Source organism: Suncus etruscus, chromosome 5 (assembly GCF_024139225.1).
Source record: "Suncus etruscus isolate mSunEtr1 chromosome 5, mSunEtr1.pri.cur, whole genome shotgun sequence".
Taxonomy (NCBI): domain Eukaryota; kingdom Metazoa; phylum Chordata; class Mammalia; order Eulipotyphla; family Soricidae; genus Suncus; species Suncus etruscus.
The window spans coordinates 65,505,271-65,524,276 of NC_064852.1; the positions used below are offsets into that span (position 1 = coordinate 65,505,271).

Here is a 19,006-nt window from a genome sequence, read left to right on the forward strand (position 1 = left end):
CCATTTCCTCCTCCTTCCTCCCTCCTAGCCATCAAAGATCAACGTTAATTAATATTAGTTTTCCTTTTTCCTTTCTTAGAAAAAAATATTTATCCCAATAAATTACTTTTCTAAATAACAGAGACCGTTTTAGTTATCAAAGCTAATACAAAATTTCTTAAACATTTTATGTGCTTGCTACACACACAGCAGTAATGAGAAATATTTTAGAATCTTAGGAGAGGATCCTACCTTTCCCCGTCGTCATGACTGTCAGTGATACTGCCACAAATAAACACGGCTCTGAAAGCTTTACCTACTCACAGCAACTTAAGCATCAACACTCTCCACCCACAAAGCTTCTTCAGTGCAACCCAGCGCCAATGACAACTGCCACCCTCCTCCAAAATAAAAGCCTATGAAAAAGTATAACAGGAAAAAAAAATTGGGGGCCAGAGAGATAGCATGGAGATGGGGCATTTGCCTGGCATGCAGAAGGATGGTGGTTCAAATCCCGGCATCCCATATGGTCCCCTGAGCCTGCCAGGAGCGATTTCTGAGCGTACAGCCAGGAGTAACCCCTGAGCGCTGCTGGCTGTGACTCCCCACCTCAAAAAAAAAAAAAAAAAAAAGTATAACAGGGACACTTCTTAAAGGAAGGCAGAGGGTGTATGAGGGAAAGGAAGCCACTGCATCTGCTTTACCCACAAAAGAACCTTCTTCAAAATGTGTTAAAAATATTTTGTAGGCAATTGTTTGATTTTTCTACTTAAAACAAAAACAATCCCCCCAAACCCAAACCCTCCAATTTTCCTCCTCTTAAATAAGAAAACTGCCAAAGAACAAACTATGTTCACATAGAAAGGTATGCTATCCCCTTCAGTTTAAACTACTATCACAGTCTCTTGCTGGCTTCATAAGCTGAGGGTCACCTTAGCCCAGCACACTTGCCAGCTTAGTAATATATTATCCTGATTTTGTGATGATGGAAATACTTTCCTAAGATACTGAACCAGTAAGTATCTCAAACCATGTAATATGAAGGAACTGGGGAAGTCATTATCAGCACCTGTCCACTTATTATTGTCTTAAATGACTAATCAATGGGGACATAGCAATTGTACAGCAGACACTGTGTTTGCCTTGCAGCAGTCATCCCAAGTTAGATCTCCAACATCCCCTATTATCTCCTATGTACTGCCAGGAGTGATTCCAGAGCAGAGTCAGATGTAAGCTTTGCACAATGCTGGGTGTGCCCCCACCAAAAGAAAGGACTAAGCAAGATAATAACTACTACATATAAAGACAATAAATTCATCTACAAAATTTGTCCTAGCTACCTTGAGTGACAATTGCAATCTTATCTAAAAACTCATCATTGTTCTATTGTTTTCTGATAGGTACAAGCATTTTTCTCATCTCTTAAATTATAAATGAATCTTAAGGGTCTCAAATTATTTCTCGGGGAAGGGGACTATATAAGGTGCTAGGGATTAAAATTATGTCAATGTTAATGAGAGAAGTCTCGAATACAGGCAGGGGGTGGGAAGGAGGGAGATGAGGGGCACTGGTGGTGGGAAGGTTACACTGGTCAAGGGCGGGGGGGTGTTCTTTTTCTGACTGAAACCCAACTATAATCATGTACGTAATCATGGTGCTTAAATAAAGAAAAAAAATTAAAAAGAAAAAATATCCATGTCAGTTGTGTACAAAGTAAACCCTGTACGATCAATTTTTTGCTTGTTTGTTTTTTGTGTCACACCCGGCAGTGCTCAGGGGTTACTCCTGGCTATCTATGCTCAGAAAGCGTTACTGCCAGGCTTGGGGGACCACATGGGATGCCAGGATTCAAACCACCGGCCTTCTGCATGCAAGGCATGCTATCCCTCCAGCCTATAATCAAATTATTAAAAATGTAATAAGGCAGGGGCTAAGTGTTTGGCAGCAAGATAAAACCCTTGTACATTCATGTATCAGTTAAAGAGTTTATAGTTTTGCCAGCAAATACTGAATATTTTTCTCAAGTTATAGATTATAGAATTTTCATGAAATTAAGCACCATACTTTTATTCTTTCTTCATAAACACATTAACTTTGCTTGAACTCAAAAGCATGCATATTTTTAACCAGATTAATGTCCATGGGTTTCAATTCAATCAAATCCAATTAAAGATCATTAAGTGTCCAGAGATAAAGGACATTGACTAGTCTATAATTACTCCCTCTTTTATGTTGAAAATCCAATTCTCCCATGAGCATAAGCACATCTGCGTGATTAACAAAAACTTATATAGAAAATAATTTGCTTTTTTGAATCCCATAGCAGGAAAAACTGTAATTTCTGCTTCAAAGAGTCTGCTAATTATATGGAGGTAGAGAAAAGGGGGGGAGCATTTATAAAACAATATATTTTTAACTACAGATTCTTGCCATCCAATGCTAAAAAGGCCTTCAAGTAACCTAGCAACAACAACAAAAAAATCATACAAAGATGAAGACAAGATGCTCATTTCAATTGCTACCCAGCTGCTTTTTCACTCCTGCTTTAAATCGAGTTTACACTTTAAAAAGAATTAAGTTCAAGGATTTTACATGTTTAGTTTCACATCTCAGAACAATGTGATTTTAACATGGTAAGAAATATGGTCCAGGGGGCCAGAGCAATAGCACAGCAGGTAGGGCATTTGCCTTCCATGCTGCCGACCTGGGTTTGATCCCCGGCATTCCATATGGTCCCTCAAGCATGCCAGGAATGATTTCTGAGTGAAGAGCCAGGAGTAAACCCTCTGAGCACCACTGGGTGTGAGCCAGAAACAAAACAAAACAAAAATGAAATAAAGCCCAAGATGAACTATATTTTTTTCTCTAAGAAGTACTGGAGTTATTCCCAATAAGTTACTTTCATGACTGAAAATGTAGCACAGGGGAACTTGCTTTGCATGAGAATGACCCTGCCAGGTGTAGCCCCAAAGCAAACAAATAAACAAACAAAGTGTATCTTCTAACTTAGTTCACAAGTTTTTTTCTTTTATTCAAACAAGCCGTGTTCACAGATTAAAAAAAAATTGCATCAGTATTGAAAACTTTTTTAAAACACCAAGAAAGTGAAAGATAACATATAGAATGGGGGAAATTTTCACAAATCTTTTATCTATCAATTAAGACTCATAGTTAGAATATCTAAAGAAACTGATAGATTAACAAAAAGAGAGCTCAGTTTGAAAATGGTCAAATTCTCAAGTTTTCTAAATTGAGAACTTTTTCATAAATTATCTGAAAATATGGCAATAAGGCACTGGACTGATCCCCAACACTACATGGTCCCGTACACCACATAAACTGGGAGCAATCTCTGAGCACTACTCCCTGCTAGGTGGCACCCAAAAATCAAAAGTGGGGCATTATAGTGCATGCCTTGTATTCAGAAGCATTGGGTACAGTTTCTACTCTTCATGATCACCACTCCCAAGCACCTTGGTGCTCAGAGATTACTCCTGGGGACCAGATGAGATGTTGGGCATGGAACCCGGGTCAGCTGTGTGCAAGGCAAACACCCTATTCGCTGTGCTATCTACTCCAGCCCCAAGAAACCAGTTTTGAGACCAAACCGTCTCTACTAATTTTATACTAGAGTGAAATATGACTGTCACCAAAGTTATAGTTATGTCATCATTGTCCAAAGTCACAGAGCTACAGAAACACCTTTCCTAAGGGAAAAAGATGGCTACACTTAATACAGATTCTCTTGGGCTTTGTAATTGTGTCTCTGTGGGATGACGGAGGCAGCCACACACCAAAATAAACTAGAACCATGGTTGCCAACTATCATTCATTAAATGTCAGGGACAGCTATAGAATGTTCACCATGAAAGGCAGAGTTAAGTAACTGTGCGCCTTCTCCAGTCAGACTAAAAAACAAACAAACAAAAAAAATCACATCAATGAGCATACAGTGTTAAATCACATAATAACTACTCCAAACTTCTGTCCCAAAGGCTTCTGCAAATCTGAAATAACTCCATGTTGTCAATCTATATTTTACTCCATTTTCCTCAGTTCCAACTCTCATGTACAAACTTCAGAATCCTTGGCACATATGAATCCACAGGAAATTGAGGGAAAGAGACCAAGTACTTTATAGGCACAAGTGTTTATGCCATATTACTGAGCAGTGGGTGGGAGAGTAACTCCTATCAATCAACTGGTTAGAGGGGACTCAATGGGACCATGAACAGAGGACAGTGCCTTTAGTGCTCAACAAACAAGAAGAGAACGTGCTGAGCAGCCAATACTCAGGTGGTCAAACCAGAGAAGGACATGAGTCACAGAAGTATCCAGTATATACTGGGGTTAGCAAGGAACTCAGAGAAATTTTTCCAAGGGTGGAAAGAATGGGCTGGGCTGAAGATGTGAAGCTTTTTGGTTTTACTTTTTTTCTTTTTTGGGAGGGTGAGGGGGTCACACCTGGTGGTGCTCAGGAGTTACTCCTGGCTCTGCACTCAGAAATCGCCCCTGGCAGGCTTGGGGGACCATATGCCAGGAATCAAATCTGGATTGTCCCAGGCTGGCCATGTGCAAGGCAAATGCCCTACTGCTATGTTATTGCTTCAGCCCCCATGTGAAGCTATTTGTTAAAAAAAAAATAAAAGAGAGGAAATTATGGACAGATTCTAAAGAAGGGAAAAGAGGATAGATGGAGGCCAAAGGAAGGGCAGACTTAGAGGATAGAATGCTGGGGATGTCAAAGGGACCAAAGGTGCAGTGTGGCCTAAAAACAAATCTGTGCTTATCTTATGGTTAATGAATTTATATTAAAGAAAGAGAGCCAGCAGGTGAGAAATGGAAGCCCAGGCAGGGAACCAAGAGTGGCCAAATCTGCACAAAAGCAACAGATCTGCAGGACGCCTTTGGACCCAGAGAGAATCACATCAGAGGCGCCCAGGTGAGAAACAGAAACCAGGCTGGGAACCAAAAGCTGCCAAACCTGCACAATAGCAACAAGGAAGGCTAAAGGAAGCAGACCTAGAGGCTTATGGAGCTGGAAGTCATGTTGGCAGTGCCTAGGTAAGAAACATAATCCAGGTCAAAGACAAAGAGCCAAGGGAGCAGGGCACCTTCACTGTGCTCTGCAGACTCGCACTCCTCCCAGTCAAGGAACGCTGGCACGGGACACAGTAAATGTCACACTACAACTTCGACTATGGGGAAACAATGCAGGGTCCCACCATACGAAGAGAACAAAGATGGTAGCTCTGATGACCCAAAAAAATAACAACTACTTATTTACCTTCTCAGATAAGGACTTTGAGAAGAAATATGGGAGATGTTCATAGAACTCAAAGAAAACATAGAAAGAACAGAATGTGTCACAAATAAGAATTAAGAGGACCTGAGAGTAGAAATAAGAAAACGCATGGCCAGAGAGATATTATGGAGTTAGAGGGTTTGGCTTGCATGCAGAAGGACAGTGGTTTGAATCCCAGTGTCCCATGTGTTCCCCCATGAGCAATTTCTGAGCATAGAGCCAGGAGTAACCCCTGAGTGCTGCCAGGTAGGACCCAAAAAACAAACAAACAAAACAAAAAAAACCTCAAACTGAAATAACAGGACTTCTGGGCAAAATGAAAACCTCACTAGAAAGGTTCTTAAATAGAGCAACAACAGCAAAAGACAGAATCAGTGAGCTGGGAGATAAGATGCATAACAACTCCATACAACAGAAGAGACTGGAAAAGAGCCTCAAAACAAATAATCAGACAATGAGAAAAGTACTCAAAGAATGAAAACAGATGAAAATAGAAGTCTTTGATAAACTCAACAGAAACAATATAAGAATCATTGGCATCAAGGAGACACAGGAGGAAACCCCACATGAAGTTTCAATAATCAAGGACATCATTGCAGAGAAACTCCCAGAGCAAAAGTCTGAATGCAACCAAGACCAACATGCCCAAAGAGTACCACCCAAAAGATATCCAAAGAAAAGCACCCCAGACACATCCTAGTCACAATGATGAGCCCCATAAATAGATAGGTATGGAATACTAAAAGAAGCAAGATCAAAAAAGGGAAATTACATTCAAAGGAGCATACCTAAGATTTACTGCAAACTTGTCACAAGAAACCCTCAAGTCTGAAGGCAGTGGTGGGACATAGTGACAAAACTCAACAAAATGAATGTATCCCTAAGAGTTCTTCACCCAGCTAGACTTACATTCAGGTTAAAAGGAAAGATAGACGGATTCATGGATAAACAATAGTTTAGAAACTTTACAGAGTCAAAACCAACCTTAAAGGATGAATTGAAAGATTTACTTTAAGACAGATCACAGGACATATCAAACTCTGAACAAAAGATGACACTAAATCCCAGGACAATCATCTCTCTCAGTGTCAACAAACTAAATACACCTATTAAGAGCCACAGAGTGACAAATGGATCAAAAAGCTGACTTCAATGTTTTTCTGCCTACCAGAAACACATCTGAATAGCCAAAATAAACACAGACTCAAACTCAAAGGTTGAAGGATAATCATTCAAGCAAACAACTCCCTTAAAAAGTTTGGAGTGGGGCCCGGAGAGATAGCACAGTGGCGTTTGCCTTGCAAGCAGCCGATCCAGGACCAAAGGTGGTTGGTTCAAATCCCGGTGTCCCATATGGTCCCCCGTGCCTGCCAGGAGCTATTTCTGAGCAGACAGCCAGGAGTAACCCCTGAGCAACGCTGGGTGTGGCCCAAAAACCAAAAAAAAAAAAAAAAAAAAAAAAAAAAAAAAGTTTGGAGTGACCATACTAACTTCAGATAACAAAGGCTTAAACTTAAAAAGTTATAAGGGACAAGGAAGAACATTTCCTAATAATTAAGGGATATGTACAACAGAAAGAAATCACACTCCTAAATATATATGCACCCAATGAGGAACCAGCAAAATATTGAAATCAACTACTGAAAAACTTGAAGAATCAATAACAACACAATAACAGTGGGTGACTATCAAGCTGTGGGTGATTTGTGATCACTTGATAGGTCAACCAGGCTGAAACCTAACAAGAATAAGGAGCAATGTAAGAAATTGGCCTAGTATATATGACATCAAATAAGGCAGAGAAACTACTCATAAACGTGTCCTGAATGAAGGAAAAGGAAGAGGGGATAATTTTCTAAACTCATTTTCTTTTAGCAGTTTGCATTGAGGAAAAAAGGTAAGACCTTATTTATTTTGTTTTGTTTTGTTTTCATTTGGGCCACACCTGACAAGTGGTCAGGGATCACTAGCAGGCTCAGAGGATCATATGGGATGCTAGGTATGAATCCGGGTCAGCAATGTAAAAGCAAATGTCCTACCTACTGTACTATTTCTTTGGCTTTGTGAAGTCATCATTTTGGGCAGATTGAAGGAGTAAGCATAGAAGCAGTGAAAAAAGTCATTTAGCTATTTTAATAGCCTAGGCAAAAAAGAATTGGGGTGGGATCAGAGTGAGAGAGAGGGGCAGCAGTAGACAGATACAAGAAATATAAAGGAGTTCAAATCTAAATGGGCTGGAGAGAGAACTCAGGGGAGATGCTTCCGCAGCACAACCAAGGATAGTTCACAAAACCATCTAGTATAACCAATGTGACTCATATCTTCAGAACCTAGTATTGAACTATCTGGCATGGTTGGCCAAGTTATTACGGGGAATGGTCCCTGAACTGCCTGAGCACTGACTGATACAATGGGGAAAAAAGAAATAAAACTAAAAACTATCTCAATGGATCAGAGTATACATATTGCATGCACAGTCCAGGTTCAATGCCTGGGACTTTATGGACTTCAAGCACCTGAGCACCATTAGGCATGGCCCCCAAACAAAAATAAATGAAAAATTACAAAGAAATAAGTGCTAACATGGGGAGTGAGGAAAAGAGAGGCACCTGAGATTAAAATCGGGTCTTTACTTCTTTGCCTAAATGGATAATGATGCAGTCATTAATTTAAGTCATAGAAAGATCATGGGGTCAAATATTTGGTTGCTTTGTATCTTATCTTTCAGCAGAAAACAGTGTATGACTCTATATTTAAAAATATGTCATAAGACAATCAAACAAGAAATGTCAAGAGGCTGGTGTTATTACCCATAGGCTAGATATATTCAAACGAAAAACACACATGAGATGTGGCTCATTGGCAGAGTGCATGACTCACATATGCAAGGCCCAGAACTCGATCCCAAGCACCACAAAAAATAAAACAGCAAAATGAAATGAAAAATAAAAAATAAAAAAATAGAAGACCAATAAGGCCTAGGATCTAGTGTTCAGAATTTTTTTTTTTTTGGTTTCTGGGTCATACCTGGCAGCACTCAGGGTTACTCCTGGCTGTACGCTCAGAAACTGCTCCTGGCAGGCTCGGGGGACCATATGAGATTCTGGGATTCAAACCACTGTCCTTCTGCATGCAAGGCAAATGCCTTACCTCCATGCTATCTCTCCGGCCTCTAGTGTTCAGAATTTAAGGACAAATAACTGGTATTTAACTCACTGAAAGGAAGCAGGAGTAGTCCTAAAGCAAGTGGATCAGTTTTCCACCTCAGCTGTACACCACTTAGACATCCAGTATGGGCACAGATACACAATATAATAAGATATACAAACAGAACTATTCCACAAAAACACAGAGGCAATCTTTATACCTCAACATTTGGGGTCAAATATTGCTGAAATGTAAGCAGGGCCATAGAACTTGGATACTCTTGATGATGACTTAATAGACACAGATGATTTCAGGTGATTTCATCTACTGTGTCTAGAGAGAGGCCACTTCCAGACAAGAACTCCAAATATGAACATGGTCCTCCTCCCCAAAGCCAGCATTAAAATATTATCCCATTTTAGCGGTGCACTGGTTGTTCACTTGGTTAAGAAAATGCATTCAGAGTGGTCTTGGCATTTATGATCTTGGTGCACATAATCACCTCACCTTGCTTCAAAATTTTAATACAAGCTCTTTCCTTCCTTTAGAAGGGTTAGAGGGAGAGGATGCAGACTGAGTGGTTCCAGAGAAAAAAATTAATGAATAATGTGAACTAAAGCCACATTCCTTACTGATAATGGTAACTATTTGGGTCAAAAGACCTGAATTCGGAACTAGAGAGATAGCACAGTGGTAGGGTATTTGCCTTGCACATAGCCGACCAGGGATGGACCCGGGTTCCCAGCACCCCATATAGTCCCCCGAGCCAGCCAGGAGTGATTTCTGAGTGCAGAGCCAGGAATATCATCTGAGTACCTCTGGGTGTGGCCCAAAAACCAAAAAAAAAAAAAAAAAAAAAAAAAAAAAAAATCTGAATTCTATCCCTGCTCGTTCCTTCTGTATTAAATTGCCTACAGTGACATTATGCAAACCTTTTCAAATATCTAGAAAATCAAAACTTTGGAGATATGCTGTCTAAAATCCAGCAATTCTGAAATATCTATGGTAAAATGATGCATCTAGGAAAAGAAAACTTCTTGTTTTTTGTTTTGTTTTATTTTTTGTCTTGGGGTCACACCCGGCAGCGCTCAGAGGTTACTCCTGGCTCTGTGCTCAGAAATCACTCCTGGCAGGTTCGGGGGACCATATGGGATGCTGGGATTCAAACCACCATCCTTCTGCATGCAAGGCAAATGCCCTACCTCCATGCTATCTCTCTGGCCCCAAGAAAACTTCTTATTATTGACGATTTCATACTCATTCTTCTCCTCTACTCCTCTAAAATCATCCACTTATCTTGCAATAAAACCATCAAGCATAATAAAAGGGAAAAAGACAATGGAGAAAATGACAGTTCAGATCTGTTTTTACTTTATTAATTTAAAAAAATTTGGGTTTTTATATCCTCTAGAGAAGTCCATGTTCTCACTTGAATATGTATCTCTCACATTTCCCTAAATAAATTTATTTCAATAAAACTATATTTGCTTCATTTAAAATTTTTTCTGATGTTCTTTGACTTGCAGGTATTATTATATTATATAATTATGTTATGTTACTATATTATGTATGTCAGTTTACCTCAATATGTTAATCAATTTTGTCTCTTGAATAAATTCCTTTTTTTTTTTTTTTTTTTTTTTTGGTTTTTGGGCCACACCCGGTGGTGCTCAGGGGTGACTCCTGGCTCTCTGCTCAGAAATAGCACCTGGCAGGCATGGGGGACCATATGGGGCACCGGGATTCGAACCAACCACCTTTGGTCCTGGATCGACTGCTTGCAAGGCAAACGCCGCTGTGCTATCTCTCCAGGCCCTTGAATAAATTCTTACAATTAAAAAAATTTTTTTTCTGTATTGCTACCACATGCCAGGCAGTTTTTTAAGCACTGAAGGCAATAAAATAGAGGCTTTATCCTTATGAATAAACATACAATAACTTCTGTAGTGAAATGTGCTAAGAAGGAAAATTAAGTAGGGTATAAGAACAAAGTTCCTTAGAATATGGACCTGAGAGTCTGAATGGTCTTTATTACCAAATGATACTGTTGTCAAGATCTAAATGATGTGAATAAAAGCAAGTGTCATAATGACACTTGGGACAAATGTTTCAAGTAGACAGAATCATACCCATAAAGGCAGTGGATCAGAGACTTACAGTGTTTCAAACTAACAAGTGGAACAATAAGAAGCTGGAGCCAAGGAACTTCTAGAAAGAACAATCCAACATGACATCAAAAGGGTTCTTGGTACAAATCATACATGGCCCAATAAGCAACCCAATAAGTTGCTACCTGCAAGGAATTCTTCACATGATTCTAACTAAGGTTACCATCATTTGAATTACATTCTGAAAGAATTACTCTGGTTGTGCAGGACACAGACACACGGACACACGGACACACACAAACACCCACACCACCACCACCACACCACACCACAACAAAACTGACTCTTACATGTCCAAAGAGAGTAACATCAAAGATATTGATTTGAAGGCAGAGGTAAAATACCATGACAGCCTTACAACCAGGAAGAGAGTGACAGTGACAGCAACCAATACCAGGATTCTAGATACATTTAAAAAAAGTCAAGTCAATAAGATTTTATGTCTATTATAAAAAAGTTAATGACAACTCAATTTTGAGCTGGGGAAGATGGCTCAATGAAGGTTTCCGCTGAACACACAAATAATCTCATCAAGATACCACCAAGTCCACACTTATTCAGAAACAGCATTATATTACTGCCATAAAACTGAAAGGGCAAAATAGAATGACTAGTCTACTTACCATTTGTAGATTGTATCATATTACCAGACTTTTGGACTTCATCAAATTTTGTAAAAATTACATTCAACCTGTATAAAAAATACATGATTATATATAGTGTCAACAATCACCTTGTATAATATTAAAACCTGTCAACTTCAACCAGATACCCCCAAAATCTTTTTTTGGGGGGGCGGGGTTTGGTTTTTGGGTCACACCCGGCAGCGCTCAGGGGTTACTCCTGGCTTCACGCTCAGAAATTGCTCCTGGCAGGCTCAGGGGACCATATAGGATGCTGGGATTCGAAGCAATGACCTTCTGCATGAAAGGCAAATGCCTTACCTCCATGCTATCTCTCCAGCTCCACCCCCAAAATCTTATACCCAAATAACAACAGAAAATAGCCACATAATATTATACAATACCAACAATAATTGAGCTCTTAGGATGGTTTAAATACTGATAGAGAGCTCAGTCACAAAATTTCAATCCTCAAAACAACTTTATATCGGATGATTATCATATATGTGGATTAATAAAGAACAATTAACAATTAAGATGACAAAGTAAGGATGAAGTTGCCAGCCCTAAGCCCTAAGTAAAAATGCATAGCCTGTGTTTTCAAACTCTATATTAAAGTGACTACTTTGTACAAAATATGTACATGATAAAAAAAATATATTTCCCCCATTTCTAAGAACATACTGTTGATTACTTTGAGTCAAGATGGGAGGGGGGTGATTTCTGGGCCACACCTGGCAGCACCCAAGGATTACTCCTAGCTCTGCACTCTGAAATCACTCTTGGCAGACTTGAGGAACCATCTGGAATGCAGGAGATAGAACCTAGATCGGCCACATGCAAGGCAAATATACCCTACCTGCTGTGCTCTCACTCCGGCCCTTTGAGTTAATATTTTTTAGTATTATAAAATCACCCAATTCACCGTATTTCCAACCCTAGGTGAATGGGTCTGAAGCAGGGTAGTACATGGAATAATCCAAAATAGGTTCAAGGAGAAACATAGGTAGTCTGGCAATCTTCTACCTTGTTTTTTTTGTTTTTGTTTTTTGAGGGAAGGGCCACACACTCGGGGATTAGTCCTGGTTCTTCACTCAGAAATCACTCCTAGGGGCTGGAGCGATGGCGCAGTAGTAGGGTGTTTGCCTTGCATGCAGCTGACCTAGGACGGACAGAAATTCGACTCCCCCCCACATCCCATATGGTCCCCCAAGTCAGGAGCAACTTCTGAATGCATAGCCAGGAGTAACCTCTGAGCATCACCAGGTGTGGCCCAAAAACAAAAACAAAAACAAACAAAAAAAAGACAGAAAACAGAAAACAAAACTCACATTATGTAGGATAGTTGTATCATAGAATAAAAAAATCAATATTTCATCAGCCTTGTCCTTTTCCCTCACTCTGAAAACAGCTGTTATTCTTCACTTTCTGGTAAAGACCAAAGCACTTATGACTTAATGTATTGTCCCACTGTCCCACATTGGGTAGATGCTGAATATGATGCTGAACGTGAGTTTCTTCTTAATAAGTAGAAGTTTTCCAAACCCAGGTAAATCCTTCTCAAAACTTATCTAGGAAGCTCATGTCAATTAATCTACATTGGTGTCAACTGCAAGTCAATTTGCCTCCTGAGGATCAATAAAAGTACTGCTCACTTTCAAATTCAGTGATGACTCAAGAACTGGAAAGATGACTTAGAATCAATTTCTGATGATGGCTCCATTACCTTACCCTTTTACCAAAAAAAAAAAAATCTATAATGGTTCGACAAGCCTCTAGATGTCCTGACAGAGCTACAACACATAAAGATGTGAGTGTACTTGCATATGTCGAAGTCAGTGCTTAGGAAATATCTCTGGTCTGGCTAGTCCTGAAATCACTGTGATAAAGTATTTATTCTGTTCATGGAAGAATAGTCATCATTAGAAAAGGCCATTGTGGTAAAGCCTGTAGAATGTGGAACACAGTATTTACTCATTATCTGCAAGAGGCAGGTATGAGAATAAAAAGAAAACTGTGGATATACACACATGTGAATTCAGAATACCTTCAAGAGACAATCCTTTTCCTCTACTTTCACACTCCTGTTTTGTTTAAAGTCAACAATACCTATGAAATGGAGCCTTGTTACTGTAACAAGCTACAACCCTGATTTGATTCTCCATACCATATGGTCTTCCAAGCACCAATAGATATGATACAAAACAACTCCCCACAAAAAAACAGCCATTACCCTAAGGAGGTCAGTAGCATAGTTTTATGACAATCTTACACAAAACATTCATTATAAATAGTTTTTACTTGCTAGCTCTAATCAGTCAGAAAACGCCTCTCTTGGACACTATCAATTTGCGTAAATTTAATCAGATGAACTTTATACATTCAAAGCATTGAACATATACATCATCATTATCATTAAGTCACCATTTTTCCTGCCTCTTTAACAATATTTGGGACTTAGTGAAATAAACACATTTCTTCTAGTTTTTCCAAATTTAAGTTTTACATTCAATGGCTCAACCTAATTGATACTAGTTTTACTATAAGATTTGGATCTATTCATTCTTCCTAGACTATACATTTGAAGCAACTTTTTTAAAGTGGGCAGAAAAAAAAAAAAAAGAAAAAGTAAATGCTGGGGTAGGAGTGATAATACAACAGGTACAGTGGTTGCCTTGCATGAGACCGACCAGGATTCAATATGACATCCCCATATGGTTCCCTCAGCCTTGCCAGGAGTGATTCCTCAGCACAGAACCAGGTGTAAGTCCTGAGCACTACCTGGTGTGGCCAAAAAAAGAAAAATATCATAGTTAATTAATAATCTTCACCCATGTATTCAGAGTTTTTAACTTTTGTTTGCTTTGGTTTTGTTTGGTTTTGTTGTTGTTGTTGTTGTTGTTGTTGTTGTTTTTTGAGCCATACCCAGCTGTGCTCTTACTTGTGGCTCTGTGCTCAGAAATCAAGCACAAAGGTGTCATGGTGGCAGAAATCAGACAAGGTGTAGCCACTTGTAAAGTCTCTTCCTAGACCTCAGTACGATTTCTCCAGTCACAGTTTCTAGCTTCAAGTCCACAGTTCTCCATGAGCAAATTAATCAAGGATCACAACAATTCTGAGCAGTTTCTAACATGAAAAATAAATAAAACTAAACATACTCCCAAGTCCCAATTAAAAGAGACTATAATAGACTTAATAAAAATATTAAAAACTTAATAACATCAGTAAGACTTCCAAAAAGGTAAGAAAAGGGGGAGCTTTAAAGAATTCTGAAAATCTGCTACTACAAAGGAGAAAAAACAAAACAGGTAATGCTCTCAAAATAAGCTTTTTCCAAAAACACAAAATTAAACCACAGCTTGCCACAATTTGAAAATTTTTCAAGAAAGCAGACAAATCTTGCTAAGAACAGCAAGATATTTTTTACCCTATTTTCCATCTCCAACTCACATCCTTAAAATCCAACTCAGTCTCAAAATAGCCCTCCCACAGTCACTTAAATTAAGTTTGAAACTCAGAAAACACGCTCATTTCCAAGTATAAAAACAACATATCAACAAAATAAACACTGAGAAAGACAAGAAATCTAAGAATTATACAGAAAACCTTTGAAGTAATATGTTAATAGTAATAAAATTTGAAGTTCACCTTAGCACTAGAGATAAAACTCAGTGGTAGAATAGGTACCCTCTTGTGAGAGGCATGGAATTGCTTCCAGATAACACACCAAAAAAAGGGGGGGGGGGAGATGCATAAAGTCTAAAAGCTTACTATCATCTTATAATACCACCATACACAAGCAAGAATTCCAAGGACCAAAAAAGAAAAAGAAGGGCCTGAGAGATAGCATGGAGGTAAAGCGTTTGCCTTGCATGCAGGAGGACAGTGGTTCAAATCCCAGCATCCCATATGGTCCCCTGAGCCTGCCAGGAGTAACCCCTGAGCATGCCGGGTGTGACATTAAAACCAAAAAAAAAAAAAAATTTAAATCTTAAAGAACAACCTGTTCATCAAACATGGTGTTCACGAGTTTTATAATAATGGTAGCAAACTATGTAGGTGCATTGCCTTAGGACCCAGATCTTGATCCATTTGATCCAGAACTTTTAGGAACTATTTTAGGTATCAGGAGATTTCAGAAAGCCTCATTTTTACTGGCAGAGATGCTGCTGATTAAATATGAATGTCTTTGCTTCTCCCTCCCCTGCCCCCCCCCCCCCGAGAAAGAAGGGTCATAGTAGAAAGAATAGTAAGTAAAGAACAGAGTCTGGACCATAGTGATAGTACAGCAGGGTGGGTTCTTGCCTTGCACATGGCTGACACAGGTTTGTTCCACAAGTGTGAACCCTATGTGGTTCCCCGAGCACTGCCAGGAGTGATCCCTGAGCACAAAGCCTCCACCCCCAAAAGATAGAGCATAAATCTAATCCCACCTCTAGTTTTAATTGTCTCTGTGGTTTATTTGGGGGGAAGGGGAGCATATACCAAGATCATCCCTAGGGTTCAAAATCACTATGTTGCAACTTTCAACATATACTCACATTCCAATGATAATTATTATAGCAAAAGATTAAAAAAAATATTTGTAGTTTTAATATAAATTAATGAGTCCCACAGTTGGTAGGGGGATGGTGAGGCTCCCACAGCCCCTAGAGTCTGGCATGTCTGAAGGTGGCAGGATGAGGGCGGAGAGATTCACAAAGCAGTCAGATGAAGTTCCAGGAGTCAGCCAGCTTTATTTCACAGTCCCTGCCGCCATGTACATCTTCTCAGGCCTCTATACTAAGCCTTTTCCTCACAGCTACTTCTCTACTCCTACTGGGCTCTCTTGGCCTCTGTCTCCCTTTCAGCTGCTTTTTCCAGGCTTCCTAACTGACTTCCTGACTGACTAACTCCCTCTGGTCCACCAGCAATTCCTCATAAGAGGGGCCCTGGTTCAATCCTGGCACCACATGGTCCCCCAGCACTGCTCAGAGTAACCTCCAATTAGGGAGCTAGGAGTAATCCCTGAACACTGCCAGTTGTGGTTCAACTCCCCTTGCCCTCTTCCTGTCAAAATAAACAAATAATAAGATTCTCAGTGCCCAGGATTGGAATCAGGACTACTCACCCTCCAGGAATGTGAGGGTTCAGCACAGAGCTTCAGTTTGGATCAGTGAGCTGCTCCAATTCCAGCTCTTTGAAAACTTTCACATTCATAAAAACAGCCAGGCCAACCACATAAGCAGAACTTCTAAGGGCAGCTATCTGGGGCCTGCAGTGTTGCCTCTTTTCTATACTCACTTCTCTAATTTCAGCTTCACCATGTTATTTCCCTGGGCCAATTTGTTTGCAATAGGAAGCTTCAAACTTTATAAAGGAACTCCACGGTGTCAGGTGGCCCGTGCATGACCTGGGACCACCAGGAGCTATGATCAGAATGAGACCATCCTGGAGCAAGAGTGTCTCACTGCCCAATGCTTATGATCCAACAATGCCACTGGTATCACAATTGAACAGACAACGCTTCTACCCCATCCCTTTCCATCCAGCCACTTCTCTCTTACTTAGCTGTGCCCTCCAAACCCTCCAGCTTACTTAAGTCTTTAAAAATGCATTTCTCCTCAGGAGTTTTCTTACCAACTATTCAAAGACAAGGAGGCTGAGACAAAGATAGGAATTCATAAACTGTGAAATAAATCCACACACCATATTTTCTTTTCTTTTCTTTTCTTTTTTGGCTTTTGGGTCACACCCAGCAGTGCTCGGGTTACTCCTGGCTCTATGCTCAGAAATCGCTCCTGGCAGGCTTGGGGGACCATATGGGACGCTGGGATTCGAACCATGGACCTTGCATGAAAGGCAAACGCCTTGCCTTGCAAGCAGCCGATCCAGGACCAAAGGTGGTTGGTTCGAATCCCAGTGTCCCATATGGTCCCCCGTGCCTGCCAGGAGCTATTTCTGAGCAGACAGCCAGGAGTAACCCCTGAACAATGAACAACACCGGGTGTGACCCAAAAACAAAAAACAAAAACAAAAAAAAAAGAAAGGCAAACGCCTTACCTCCATGCTATCTCTCCGGCCCCACACACCATATTTTCAATCCTGGAGTGAGTGGGACTGAAGCAGGTCCCACATGAAATAATCCAAACCAGACTGAGAGTAAACCATATACTCTGGAAATCTACTTTAAATTAGAGAAAGCTGCCTGCCAGAACTGTTGTATTTATTAAGTCCTAAGACTACCCCCAGGTTGGGGAGTAAGGACAGTTAGCTCAAGTTATCTATCCTGAGACAGTCCTACCCAGATCTGCTTGAGACATGTAAAATAATCATGGTTTTTAGGTGAAACCAAGTTGTAAAAAAAAAATAGACATAAAGAAAAGAGTATAATCTAACAATAAACCAAAAAATAAAATACCCCTCTTTCCCTCCTCCTCCTCCTTTCTCTCAATTAAAAAAATTTGTGTTGGTCCTCCGTGCCTGCCAGGAGCAATTTCTGAGCATGGAGCCAGGAGTAACCCCTGAGCACTGCCGGATGTGACCCAAAAACCACAAAAAAAAAAAAATTTTTTTTTGTTTGCTTGTTTTTTTGCCAAACCTAGTGGTTTGGGTGTACTCCTGGTTCTGGACTCAGAAGTTACTCCTGGCTGTGCTCAGAGAGACCATATGCAATGCCAGAGATTAGACCCAAGTCTGCCATTTGCAAGACAAGTAACCTCTCCCTATACTATCTCTTGGTCCTCCACTTAAATTTGAAACACACATATGGACAGGAGCCATATTACAGCAGGGAGGGTGTTATCCTTATACTTGGTTGAACTGTTCATTCCCCAGCATCCCATATGATCCTCTGAGCACTGCCAGGAGTGATTCCTGAGCTCAGAGCCAAGAAGTAACCCCTCAGCACCACTGGAGCTGACTCAAAGCCAACATACAAGGGGCCAGAGCAATAGCACAGTGGTAGAGCATCTGCCTTGTACACGGCTGTCCAAGAATGACCTGGGTTCAATCCCCAGCATCCCATATGGTCCCCCGAGACTGCCAGGGGCGATTTCTGAGAGCAGAGCCAGGAGTAATCTCTAAGTGCCACCAGGTGTGGCCCAAACAAAACAAAACAAAACAAAAAAGCCAACACATACACAGCAGTTTTATCCCTAATTTTCCTGTAGTCAGTCTATAAGATATAATCAAAGTAAAGATAGAGTTAGAAATTACTATAAGAAATAACCCATTTGCATGCTCAAGAAACCCTGATGAGGGTGAGGGACCATTTCTTTGTATTTAAAAAAGGGCCATAAAAATAAGATTCCTGAAAAAATAAGAGTCCCACTGTAGCCCATACCTACTCAGTATTCCAAAAGGTCTGTGTCATGGGGTACACACTAAAAGGAGAATTTTTTAAAAAGGGTTTCTGGGGCCAGAGAGATAATGCAGCAGTAGGTTATTTGTCTTGCACAAGGCCAACCTAGGATGGACCCAGGTTCAATCCCTGACATCCCATATGGTCCCCTGAGCCTGCCGGGAGCAATTTCTGAGCACAGAGCCAGGAGAAATGACAGACATTCAATTGTTCTGTTTTGTTGGGTTTTTTCCCTAATTTTGACAACGGAGACATCTGTGGACTCCCACTGTCCCGAAATTAACAAGATGCACTAGTTTCTCTATATTGAGATTGACATCCAGGAACAGAAAACATAAACATATCTATCATGTTAAAGCAGTTTTCCATAATTATTCTATTTCTCTATGCAAGCTCATTCTATAAAGGCTTCATTCATTTATTCAAAGAAAATTTTATTTTT

The 19,006-nt window shown here is 40.1% G+C and overlaps 1 protein-coding gene across 1 annotated transcript in view; it reads right to left on the minus strand.

The window, feature by feature from the left end:
• CLASP1 (cytoplasmic linker associated protein 1) overlaps positions 1-19,006 on the minus strand; it is a 270,724-nt gene that overhangs the window by 131,357 nt on the left and 120,361 nt on the right. The window contains exon 8 of the mRNA XM_049773166.1: positions 11,223-11,290. Coding sequence (XP_049629123.1) covers positions 11,223-11,290 — 68 coding nt within the window. The remainder of the gene's footprint in view (positions 1-11,222; positions 11,291-19,006) is intronic.